Source organism: Carya illinoinensis, chromosome 13 (genome assembly GCF_018687715.1).
Source record: "Carya illinoinensis cultivar Pawnee chromosome 13, C.illinoinensisPawnee_v1, whole genome shotgun sequence".
In the NCBI taxonomy this organism is placed as follows: domain Eukaryota; kingdom Viridiplantae; phylum Streptophyta; class Magnoliopsida; order Fagales; family Juglandaceae; genus Carya; species Carya illinoinensis.
Window position 1 is genome coordinate 25,909,043 of NC_056764.1, and position 13,587 is coordinate 25,922,629.

The window sequence follows — 13,587 nt, forward strand, 5'->3', positions numbered from 1 at the left end:
GGAGGTTGGTCTGCTACCATCTCGGTTTAATGATTAATTGCTTGGCCGCTCTATGCAGAGCAAAGAGTGAATGCAGTATTCTTAGCCGAGGATCTAAAGGTTCTCTCTTCCTTTTTGCAATTTTGATTCCATCAAGATAGAATTTTTAGTTTGTTCAATTTGATATCCAAATTTAGATTTAGACTGAAACTCATATTAGTAAGTTACTTGGCATCACTACTTTCAACTAAATCATTTAAAAATATATTTATGTGTGGTGTTAAAGATTTTGTAGCACGCGGATGCATACAATAATTGATCGGAATCGATCCCTACGCTAAAATCATCATTGCCATCTTACTCGGAAATTAAAAAGGAAAGAAAAAGAGTCATTACTCGTTAGTAGAAATATTTTATAAACTAAAACCATCGTATTGTCATCTCAAGAGCTAGCTTTTTCAAACGTACAATTCACTCAATCCTTTTCTAACACGTTTTTCCCCTTGACCATCTTCAAGCTTGGACCTCAAGAAAACAACTGGAGACAATTATCAGTACACGTCTCTCTTCCCATCCTTAGTACTAATGTACTATACAAGTATAATATATATATATATATATATTTTCCACTACACCTAACACAGAAAGAACTCCGAGCTCTTCTCCTACAACAAGTCAGTCTCTTCATAACGCCGTCTCTTCAAAACAAGAAGTTATTCTCCATGGAACAAGAATCACACATAGCTATTCTACCAAGCCCAGGGATGGGTCACCCTATCCCCATAGTTGAGCTTGCTAAGCGACTTGCTCTTCACCATAATTTTCGTGTCACATGCCTCATTCCCACAACTGGGACTCCATCCAATGCCATTAAAGGCGTCCTCGAGAGCCCCCCCGCCAGCATAGACCATGTCTTTCTTCCTCCAGTGAGCTTGGAAGACGTCTCCGGAGCTCTGCCTGGAATCCAAGTCTCCCTCACCATGGCTCGTTCTATGCCCTCTGTTCGCCATGTGTTGAAGTCCTTAGCTGAAACTACTCGGTTGGTTGCAGTTATCCTTGATCAATCTGCTAGCGATGCACTAAATATTGCCAAGGAACTCAACGTCTCTTCGTACATTTTCTTCCCCTCAAATGCTTTGGCGTTGTCATTGCTCTTGCATTTGCCAGAGCTGGACAAGACAGTTCCATGCGAGTACAGAGACCTCCCAGAACCTTTGAAACTTTCTGGATGCATACCTATTCACGGTAGAGATCTGATGGACCCGATTCAAGACCGAAAAGGTGAATGGTACATATTGTTTCTTCGCCTTACAGAACAACTCCGATTAGCTGAAGGTATTATGGTTAGGAAAAGTCTAGTTGTAAGCACATTTGTACACTAATATGTACACCAATTTATTGTGATTGGTCAAAAAGTAGATTTTATTAAAAACAATACTAATTTAAATTTTAAGTATGAAAGAATCAGTATTGGTACACAAATTAGTACGCGACTTTGCTTGTATATAACAAAACTCGGTTAGGTTAATACATTTATGGACTTACAGGAGAGAGCTATAAAAGCTTTGGCAGATGAAGAAGCTAGAAACCCCCCTCTTTACCCAATTGGACCCATGATTAAAACAGGCCAAAGTACTTATCAGGTTGAAGGGTGGGAGTGTTTAAGGTGGTTGGACAATCAGCAAAGTGGCTTAGTCCTATTCGTCTCTTTTGGGAGTGGTGGGACTCTCTCTTCTGATCAGCTAGAGGAGCTAGCCTCAAGATTGGAATTGAGTGGGCAAAAGTTCTTGTGGGTAGCAAGAAGACCAAACAATGATTTGGCTAATGCAGCATATCTTAGTAACCAAAGCCATGAGGACCTTCTTGCTTTCTTACCGCAAGGGTTCATAGAGAGAACCAAAGTGCAAGGCCTAGTGGTGTCATCTTGGGCACCACAGGTCCAAGTCCTTAGCCACTGCTCAACCGGTGGGTTCTTAACACACTGCGGTTGGAACTCGATTTTGGAGAGTATCGTCAATGGGTACCACTAATTACATGGCCGCTTTACTCATAACAGAGGATGAATGCAGTATTACTAGTTGAGGATTTCAAAGTGGCCCTGAGACCAAAAACTGACGAGAAAGGCATAGTGAACAGAGAAGAAATTGCAAAAGTCATTAAGGGACTAATGGTCAGAGAAGAAGGAAAGAGAGTTCACAACCAAATGAAAGAACTCAAAATTGCAGCTGAGAAAGCTTTGAGAGAAGATGGTTCTTCCACAAGGGCACTCTCTGTATTGGCATCAAAATTGGCCTATCCGTTGTATAGATCATAGAATACTGTCATTGGTGGAATGGGAGAGTACGTACCACTCGAATTGGAAGATCTTTCAATTGCATTAATCGAGGCGCATGCAACGTACGCGCGACATGGTAAATTCTTAATTGCATTAATCTTTGATTTTTATCTGTAGTGAGTACTTTGTTGCTAAATAGGTAATGTGATCTGATTCAGTAAGATTGATCCACGTGAAGAACTCTGCATCTTTCTTAAACTAGCTTTCCATCATTTCCATAATTCAAATCCAATTTCTTTAGTTGTGGATTATAGACCATAACTTCAACTAGACAATGCCATATGTGCATATTTCTAAAACTAGCTTTACATTATTTCCATAATTCAAATGGTGTTTTAGAAAAATCTTTAGATGAAACGCTATTTAAGATAGACATTGCAGTTTTTAAGGCGCCACTCCACAAATATATAGGAATATTACAATTATTGAATATAGTTCTTACCATATCTATAAGGGTACAGTTTAGCCTTTCAACAACACCATTTTGGTGAGGTGAATCTGGCATTGTATACTAAGCAATAATGCCTTATTCCTTGAGAAAATTTGCAAATGGACCTATTCGTTGCCCTGACATTTGTGTATCTACCATAATATTCTCCATCATTGTAAGGTCTTATGATCTTTATTTTCATTTCTAATGTCTCTCTACTTCTTTGTTATATATTCTGAAAGCATCATAAACCATGAATAGTCATCAATAAATGAGATAAAATATCTCTGACCATTCAAACAAGGGGTACTAAATGGTCCACAGATGTCAATGTGTATGATCTCAAGAATTTTCTCACTCTTCTTGTTACCTCACTTCTTACCATATCCAAAAGGGTACAGTTTAGCCTTTCAACAACACCATTTTGGTGAGGTGAACTTGGCATTGTAAGCAATAATGCATTCTTCCTTGAGAAAATTTACAAATGGACCTGATCGTTTCCCTAACTCTATGTATCTACCATAATATTCTCCACTCCTGTCACGTCTTATAATCTTTATTTTCTTTTCTAATGTCTCTCTACTTCATTTTTATATATTATGAAAGCATATAGTACTTCAGATTTATAAAAAATGAGATAAAGATACATAAATTGTGAGTAGTCATCAATAAATGAGATAAAATATCTCTGACTATTCAAACAAGGGATAGTAAATGGTCCACATATGTTAGTGTGTATGATCCCAAGAGTTTCCTCAGTCCTCTTGGCACCTTTACTGGTTTTGTTGGTTTGCTTACCTTTATGCAATTCACACAAGTACCAAAATCTGAGAAGTCTAAAGTCTTTAAGACTATCATTAACTAATTTTTTAATTCTCTCTATGGAGATGTGTCCCAATCTCTATGTCATAGTATAGAGAAGGATTCATCAATGTCTAAAGACTTTAGTTGGGCAGCAATATCCCTCATTTACATTATGTGCTCACTCATGCTTCTGGATTTGCCATGCCTCATAACTAATAATTTATTTATTATGGTACTTGCCAATGCCTTATAAGAACTAACAAATTACTCTTCAATAGCGTTTATGTAGTCCTTGACTTTATCATACTGTGGAATTGAACTTCTAATGCTCTTACCCACATGTGACTTTATGAGCATTAGATTTCATCGGTTAGACCACTCCTACATTTCATAGGTATTTTTATCTAGCAATGAACTTGATTAAGTGGATATAGGTGGTTCATCCACATGGAATGTCAAGTCTAAGTCTATGCACCCTAATGTTAAAAGAACATTTTCTTTTCAGTTCGACAAATTATCCCCATTTAGAATTGAGATATTAGAAAATTTACTATTTAGAAAAAAAAAGTCATAGTAGCTACAATAACATAACCAAGAACATATATCAATGCTTTGAATCAGACAATAACTATAGTTTGAATCGACCAATTTCTAATTCAAGAAACAAAATCTCCCTATTGGCAAATATTGTAATATGCATAAGATTTACTTATAGTTTTCTTTATAATAAGACCAATGTTTTACAAATATTTAAGAAAAAGAGATCCCTCACCTATGGGTATAGGAAATCTCTTTTTCCTAATATCATTTTTCACTATCTTATTCCAATTAAATGATCATTTTTTTAATTAATTACGTCCGTGTAAGGCCAATTAATTACTATAATGATTTAGTTGCAATACGAAATGCCATTATAACACAATATCTTAAGATATTGTGGGTATTCTTAATACACAATAATACTTTTACTCTAATATAACATTTTTTAATAAAATCATTACAACATACTCATCAATGATGATATTACATAATCAAATAATTAAATAACAAGATAACTCAAAATATATACACACTGACTAGTCTCAATGCATGAAACTAAGTATGAGTTTTGTGTTGTGTACAAAGTTTTCGAATAAAATAAATTAGTCATAATAATTCTGCTGGCCTAATTGTCAGCCAAACAAATGGGCCTTTTTTTTTTCTTTTCTTTTTTTAAATAATAGTTTATAAATAAAAGTAACCATTTCTTTTTAATCGGCCTGATTTGTTTTTACAGATAAGATGAGATGAGTTGAGATTAAAGTTAAAGGTTGAATAAAATATTATTAAAATATATTTTTTTAATATTATTTTTGTTTGAAATTTGAAACAGTTGAATTATTTATTTTATTTTTATTTTGAGATTTGAAAAAGATAAATTATTTATTTTATTTTATATGATGATTTGAAAAAATTATAATGATGAGATAGTTGAGATGAGTTGAATTGAGATAGTCTGTGAAAGGCCTAAAGACCAAGATCAAGTGGTTAACCCATTTCAAAAGTTGAGATTCCTGGCCCGTTGGAAGCTCTGAGGAAAAAACACTTTTTTCTCAGAATACTTAACCGACTAAAGACTAATCAGGCCTTCAAGCCACATTCACTCCGTTGTTGGACTCGACTTGACTCAACGAACTAATAATCCTCCATATCAACATGGGCTTCAACAGACAAGCTGATCAGATGGCCCAAAAGCCCATTGCACATAATAGAAGATAAACTCTAACATGTATTTCGATCTGTATTTTTCTGCATATGCCCAAACATGTATTTCCCTTTAACCATAGAGATGAACTCTAACAATAACTCATAGATCGAAATAAACACAGTTGCCCAAACATGTATTTCAACAAACAATCCATATAACAATCGATATCCCTGCTAAACAACGTGGCACAAGAGTTTTGCTCTCGTACTACTATTGTAAGATTTGAGAGAAAATCTAGTAATAAAATAATCATTAAAATACTTACCTCTGGTCATCGTTGATTAAGTATTCAAAGGAACTAATTATTTTTGGATTGTGAACGCTCAGATTTTTATATGGATAGTATTGGATAGAGGTTTTCAGCTTATCTTTATTTATGTTAATGTATATGACTGATAGAGAATTACAGCTTATCCACTACTTTTTTAAGTGTTGCTTCCTTCTATTAAGGAATGTAATTGTTCATTTTTCAATGAGTAGTATCTTTCTTTTAATTATCTAGAGTTTAATACTAATAAATAATCTTTTAAAAATAATGAGTATATATATATAATATCTGAAAGGGTGTACGTAAGCCACCTTAAGTCTCTTACAAGGAGACGTGTTTTTTCATTAAATAATTAAAAAATTATTATTTTTATTCGAGTAATGTTATATATAATTTTGAAGTGTGCAAATGCTGCGCAATATTTTTAAAAAAGAGTGAGGATCACTATTAAAAAATTAATTTTTTGTGTGAGTCATATATTTATTCAATTTTTTAAATAGATCGTATGGCGCTTGCGTACTTACATAGTAGCTATTGTACTTCCTTTTGTTATTATATTTAATAGTACAATAACATGATATGGCGCTATAGAAACTTTGAACATCTTTTTTGGTTTTTGTTTCTTTTTTTTTTTTTTTTTTTTTTTTTTGAACTGTTGAAAAAACATTTTGGACACAAGAATCAAATTGCATATTGGGTCTTAATTAGTGTCGCAGGAAGTACTAACCATATTTCATCGTTTTTGCATGTATATATGTGCATGAGAGATTGTTTTGTTGATCAACGATACGTTAGTAGAGAGATAGACGCATAAAATTAAAATCATTCTGATTCCCAAATTTAGAAGTTAAAAATTATAATGCTTTTCCTACTTTCACAGGCCATATCATGTTAGAGAAATTCTACTCAGAGGCCACTAAAGTTTCCAACACCACACACTAGCTGAGCTAGCTTTGTTTATTTTTATTTTTTCAAAACGCATCGTTAAACTCATCCCCACGGTTTCCTTATTCTCCACATTACCTCCATTCAAATTTTTCCTTCTCCCACGTTCTCCTCTCTTTTCAGTCCTCTTTCTTCGTGGCAATCTCTCTCCCTCTAAGAAATTGTAGTAAAACACGAAACTTTCGGTTAGAACATCTGGGAGGGGATTAATAACAAAGAATAAATTGTTGGTAGGTTAGATAGCAATAACATAGAATATCTGGGAGGGGACGAATAAAGCCTTGTTATTGTTGGGTTAGAAGCTTTCGACATACCTAGGAGGGGACGAAGTCGGTCTTGGGGAGCTTTCAGCATATCAAAAAATTATAACTTGTGGCATAAACCTACAGTGATTTATGGGTGGAAAGCTCTATACTTTTCTTTGCTGTTAGGTTTATTGAAACACCCTTCGTTGGACTTAAAAAAAAAAAAAACAGGTTTCTTCTATTATATTATTTCTTATTCTTTCCCTCATTTTAGATTGAAGGATTGTATTAGTGAGCTTTTGAAAGTAGTTTTGTCTGATAGGAAAAGAAAAAGTCAACAATTGTTTATTTATCTTCAAAAATTATTTGGTGAGGATACCTCTAAGTTAGTGCTTTACTTGAGGTGTGTTGACGGGGGATAGGGCTTCGGCAGAGGGATTTTTGTGGGGGATTTTTGGGTCCTCTTAAGGCACACTTCGTGAGGTGTCGATCGAGAAGAGAACCATGATTTGCTTTTGTGAGGGGGAGAGGGATTTCCAGAAGGAGTAGGAGAAGAAGCTTTCAGCAGGGAAGGGTGAGAGTAAAGAAGGGAGGGAGGAGAGCAAAGGAGGAAATACAATTATATATTCGGACTGGAAGGCGAAACTGAAGCTCTGAACCGTTTTGAAAATAAATCCGACTTGCCACATCATTAGTGTGTGGTGTTGGAAGAGTAGACCGGCCTTCTAGTAGAAATCTCTACCAAGTTATTGTACTTCCTTTCCTAGTTTTCATGCTATTTAATGCAAACTACGTACGTACGTACGTACAGCTGGTTGATCAGGCTTAGCAATAGCATGTGAAACCGAAAAACACATTAATTTCAACCACATTTCCATCTTCTTCTTTATTATAAGCTGATGGAAATACACATTCCTTTTGCCTAAGGCCAGCTTCTGTTAAAACATCATTCGAGGGTAGGGGTGGCTGCCTGTGCATGGTTTCTGTAGAATTTGGAATCCTTCAACCACCTCCTTCATTATATATAAGAATGATCTAGCAACCTCGTTGGTGCCTGATCAAGGGAGAACTTAATTTCTTTGCAATCTGGCTGTCTCTCCTTTCAGTACTTGCACTAATTTCAGCCAGCATTGTTGTCTTTTATTTTATTTTATTTTTTTAATTTTTTGTAGGGGTTAAACAGAATTTACACGTACGGTTATGTTTAGCCCAAAATTTTTAAAACTTATATTTAAATACCTCCTGGATTTTTTTTAAATTTTTTTTTATAAATATAGAAAGTGACTTGCTAAAAATAACTTATAATTCTCGTATGTTCTCTAAAATTTTCTAAAGGTTCAATATAATACCTAGAAATACTTCTCTCCATTTTTTTTTCTAATAGTCCTCGAATTTGTATAATTTTTATGTATTGTCTATTTTCAAGGATGTGATCTCACCAAAATTTAATTAAAATTAAGTTTAAGAAAATTAATAAACTTATTAGTATGAATCTTAAAATTTTTTATTATACAATATCAGGCTTTTTAATATGGAATTTAAAATGAAAATATATACAAGTAAAATCATTTAAGGACATTGATGATTTATATGAAAAATAATTGAGATCGAGGTTTTATCCTCTAAACTTCATTGAATAAGAAAAAATTTATTTAAGGTCTCAATTATAGCATTATATGCTTAATATAATATGAAAATATTTTGATTTTACATTAAACTTGATAAACTAGGTTACATACTAGAATAAAAGATCACTTGATAGTTTCTATGAATAAAATAAATCCTAAATATTTTATTATAAATATGATAATAGATGAATATTATTCTATGAAATAGTATCGATAGAAATCTGAAACATATATTAAGTTATATTTTTAGAATTTTATTTTTACATGTATGTAACACATTATTAAGATTTAATTTTGTCTATAGTTATATTTTTTATGATTTTTTTAATTATTTTTACTTTATATAAATATCTCACACAGTAAAAAAGTTTATCCTAAAAAAATTTGCTAGTTTTGTCATTGCTTTCTCACAAAATAATGACTTATTTTGAGTGCTTTCTCGAGCTACAATAGATGGCATCACGAAACTGACAGCTGGGTCCTTCTGCTCTTTTACTTTTCCTTCCTTGAGAATTACTCAGGACATGGTAGAAACTAAGCCCCCATTTGGAATATTTGATACTTAAGAATATTTTAATATATTTATGAACTAATATATTATTTCGTGTAGTTTAAGAATTCGACAGATACAACTTGAAATGCTTGAGAATCTCTTAAATTTTTTGGAGTTTTGCGACTCTTGAAATTGAGTAAGTACTTATGATTTTTTTTTTCCCCACTAATAACCATTTGTTTTTCAGAAGCTGCAATTGGCCTGGCTTTTTAAACTACTATTTATTCATGATATGAATTGAATTTATGAAATTGCAACTGAAAATTTAAGAAGTTGCAACTAGAAATTTCAGAAACTGCAACTGCAAATTTAATTATCCTATGGGTGGAAATTATTGACAGTGTCGCAAAAGCAGAGCATCCCAAATCTTTGTGCTAAATTAAAAAGATCAAAAAGGGAACAAGATTTAAGCAAAGGTCATTGAAAACATTTTGAAAAATAAATGGAAAAGAAAATTACTTTCGTGGAGACCTAGATTCACACCCCAACCTTGGGTCTCCTTCCATGAAGGCGAAGGTTTACAGGTCGTGCAAGGACCCTTCCCTCTTGCTATAAATTAGGGATATCAAATCGTATTAACGGGTTGTATTCATGTCGTATCAAAACATGTATATTATATTATATAGCTCAACCCTAATCCGATCCGTTAAGTTTATCGTCTCAAAATCTCAAACCCTAACACGACCCATTAGTAAATATTACAAAATAGGTTAACACGACACAATATGAAATGTTTCAAACTGTTTATGTAAATTGGTTGAATAGGTCCGAAATTAACTAATTTGACCTGATTAAATTTAGCATAATTTTATATAAATTTTAAAATCATAATATTTATAAAAATTATAAAGCTAACTACAAGTCTAAAATTACAATTTAAATAATAAAAATATCGAAATTGAAATTATAACAATTTTACTTTTAAATATAAGAGTATAATTATAACTTTAAATTTCTTAACGTGTCATAACGGGTTGACCTGTTAAACAATCGTGTCTTAACAGGTCAACTCGTTTTGACCCGAACCCATTAAGATTAAATCTTAACCTGCTATTATCGTGTCGTGTTTGTATTGAATTAACAGGTCGTGTAACATATTGCTACCTCTACTATAAACTACATTTGAGCCATGGAGCTATTGAATACCGGCAAGTGACTAGTATAGTACAAGAGATGGTAAACTTTGGCGTTTAGGAAATTTTTGTAGCTTTCATCCTAAAAAGAGAGATCGTAAATAGTGGCGTTTAGGAAATTTCTTTCATAGACAAATACTTGCAGCCTTGCATGTGGGTGTATTCGAGATTCAAGAAATTGTTTGATTTTAAGTGTCTACTTTGAAGGTGAAGACGACAGAGACATCGATTTTGAGAGGGGGGAAAATACTTGGTGAAAAAGTAAAATTTAGATGGATACTTGAAAATTTGAAATAAGCGCGAAAAAGTTTTCAAGTCTACTTCGAAGATTCAAATATCTGCAGTAAAACTCACTCAATGTTATTTTTGACAGAAAAGTTACGCTGCATATGCTGTACAGTTTGCTTCTCTTTTGTCTAACTAACGGCGTATGTGTAAAGTGGCCGTTAATGGCATGCCACAAGAGATTTGGTTGGAAAAGGCTCCAACTCTTTTCGACGTGCTTGTATTCTGCTCAACCTCGTATTTCCACGTACTTAATTCGCGTAAAAGAAATCTGCAGCAAATGGGCATATGTGTTGCTGTGGCCTTATTCCAAGCTCCACATAGTTTAGTACTGTACAAGAAATAGAAAAATACATCTTTTTTTTTTAGTAGTCTCATGGACTGTTTGAAAATAATTTTTATTTCATTTACTTTTCAAATTTACTTTCAAACACAAACGCAAATATTTTTAAATTAATCATTATAATTTTTTTAAACTTTTAAATAAAATATAAAAAGTAATTCATTTTTTAAAATTATAAATAAAAATTATATTATAAAAATATTTTAATTTTATAATATTTTTTATTTAAAATTTTCTGTCTCATTTCTCAAAATATAATAAATATTTAATTTAAACAATTTCACTATTATTCATAAAATTATTATCTCATCGCATTTCCAATCATCCCAACACAAAAAAGCAAACTTCTCATTGGCTTAAAATTAAGTTGGCTATTGGAAGCAAAAGAAAAATAAAAGAAGATATATATATATATAGAGAGAGAGAGAGAGAGAGAGAGAGAGAATGCGAGAGATTATTACATTCTTCACGAGTCATACATATAATACAGACGTGATAATTATTTAGCACTCTCTCAACAGTGTATATAGAATTAATACAAACAGAGTACTCATGACGTAGATTTACTTCAATATATATGGATAATCAAGGTATGCCTGTGACGATGGGAAAGCAAGGAATATAAAAGCTAGGTGGTGCTAAACCCCACTCCGGTGGCAGAGGCAGATTGATAGTCTTGGAAGAACCAAGCTTGTTCATGTCCTTGCATTTCGCATACGTTGTAGGGCAAGCTGAGTAAAAGCTGAGAGGAGTGGAGATGGTGTAGGAGTTTGGCTTCTCATGGGTCTCAATAATTCTGGACACCATTGATTTCCTTGAGGAATAGAGCTGAGTTGGACCCCCCAGCAGCTTTGCATGGCAATTCATAGGAAGATCAGAAGATTTTGAAATATCGGTACCGTCTGAAGGAAGCTTGACTTCAAAAGAGCCATCATCTTCTGTGGTTGCCATGGCTAACTTTTTCACTTTATCACACTTCACCAAAACCTTAATACCTATAACGATACACCAAGAGTACTCTTGATAATTTGACATAAAATAATTGATAAATAAATAAAAATAATTAATATATAGTGTTTCAATCATTTGATGCTTAAACATCAACAGATGATATGATAAAATAGTGATAATTAAAAAAGAAATTATCAATGAATTAAAAACATAGTACTTGAAATTGAGATGATCTCTCGTTTTCATGTCTGCTAAAGTCATCATGTATTTCTGCCGATATATTTTTGTACAAAAGCCAAGGCATAAAATATTAGTGTCTAAACATATAAAATTGGCAAATTTCAGTGCTGCTCTTTCCCTAACTAAAATAATGCTAATAATTAAAGCGATGAACTTAAATTTTTATGCATGCATGCAGATCATGGCCGTGTGCATAGAATAAATAAGAAATTTACAAAAGATCGATTAGGACAAACCCGAGAAGTTATAAGGTTGATTGCAATCAAGGCAAGAGACCTTGGCCCTCACAAACTGGCTGCATGATGAAAGCTCGATTCTAGCAAGAGCAAAAACAAAGAGGAGTGCTGCTGCTGCTGCCATATTCAACCTAGGGAAAGCCATTGAATTAAGCAAACTGCATGTGAAGAAGATACACGCATGAAGGCAATAATATTAGAGGAGCGAGCCTGCAAATATAGGACTATGGAAAACACCATAATAATGGAAGGGGGACCCAAAGCAGAGTTTAGTAGATGGTTCTTCCGAGAAGTGCATTAATTATTTTAGGTCCTGATCTCCATTAACGCGCATGCAGCAGCTGCATTTGTTTCCATAAAGGAATGGTCGATAATATCAAAGCGTGGCAATTCATCTGACATTTACCAGTACAATATATACTCATTTTTACTTATAATATCTACCTCTCCAGCTTGAGACTCATCGATCGGTGGCCACAAAAACAAATTAAGGTTGTGTGTTTTTTCCAAGATTTTTACATAGAAATTTACCAAAAATTATCAATGAAGGACACGTAAGGACTTCATTTTTCTTGTAGTGTCTTTTTCTTCTCGTTTTGATCGTCAATGTTGACTTAACGCATAGCGATTAAAGTTATACGGACGTACACTCTGTTCGAAATATATTAATTACTGGGAAGGCAACAGAATCGTATGGCATCAATTATATATATGTATGAAGGCTGAAGTCATTGCATGTATGTGTGCTTTATGGGCATTATTGAAAAGTTGTGTCCGAATTTTCAATTTTTTCAAAAACATGATGAATATTTCCGTTCAGCCTTTGCTTTCCAGATACATATGGTAGTCATGTAGAACTGATCTATCAGATTCCTAATTAATTAAATAGTCTTAAGTTCAAGTTGGAGTCCATTCATTCATGCATGCATGCAGCTCCCTAGTTTGCTATCTGGACCACCCTATTCTCTAGCCAGCCTCTTCTACAGCACACAAATATACGAGGCTGGAACCTAGGGCGGTGGAGGCTAGGGAATTACCGGCCTTCACCTTTTATTTCTTTGACTTTTGTCTTTATTTTTGCTTTTTGCATTTTTTTTTAAAAATGTTTTTTTTATAAGAGATAAGCTAAGGTAACAAGAATGTCATGTAGTACTACACAATGACAAAGATAAATGTGGAGTATTTGAATAATTAGATGAGATAAAAATCCTATAAATAATAGTGACTAATGAGATGATTTGAATTAAAATATTTTATTAAATTTTAAAAAATCAGAGAAAAAATTAAATTATAAAATTATAAAATTGTTTAAATATTATTTTTATTTTAAAATTTGAAAAAGTCAAAATAAATTTTGTTTGAAAGTTTAAAAAAATTATAATAATTAAGTCATGATTATATGAAAAAATTTAAAAATTAAAATTAAAAAATATTTTATATTTGAGGGATGTTTGAAAAGGAAATT

General features: G+C 32.9%; 1 protein-coding gene and 1 pseudogene across 1 annotated transcript; one reads left to right on the plus strand and one right to left on the minus strand.

Annotated features, from left to right (window-relative positions):
- The first annotated feature begins 701 nt into the window (after positions 1–701).
- On the plus strand, positions 702–2,293 carry LOC122291080 (annotated as a pseudogene).
- Positions 2,294–11,131: 8,838 nt separating this feature from the next.
- LOC122291232 lies at positions 11,132–12,350 on the minus strand. Its single transcript, XM_043098882.1, has 2 exons — positions 12,123–12,350; positions 11,132–11,690 (listed from the first exon to the last, which is right to left on the minus strand). The coding sequence occupies exons 1-2, from the start codon at positions 12,265–12,267 to the stop codon at positions 11,281–11,283; spliced, it is 555 nt and encodes a 184-aa protein (XP_042954816.1). The 5' UTR covers positions 12,268–12,350; the 3' UTR covers positions 11,132–11,280.
- Between the last annotated feature and the right edge of the window lie 1,237 nt (positions 12,351–13,587).

What these genes read in the sequence shown, in the direction of transcription:
- LOC122291232 (XM_043098882.1), bottom strand. Translation starts at nt 12,267, where the DNA reads ATGGCTTTCCCTAGGTTGAATATGGCAGCAGCAGCAGCACTCCTCTTT. An exon ending in TCAACCTTATAACTTCTCGG is followed by an intron (nt 11,691 to 12,122) that starts GTTTGTCCTAAT and finishes GTATCGTTATAG; the next exon opens with GTATTAAGGTTTTGGTGAAG.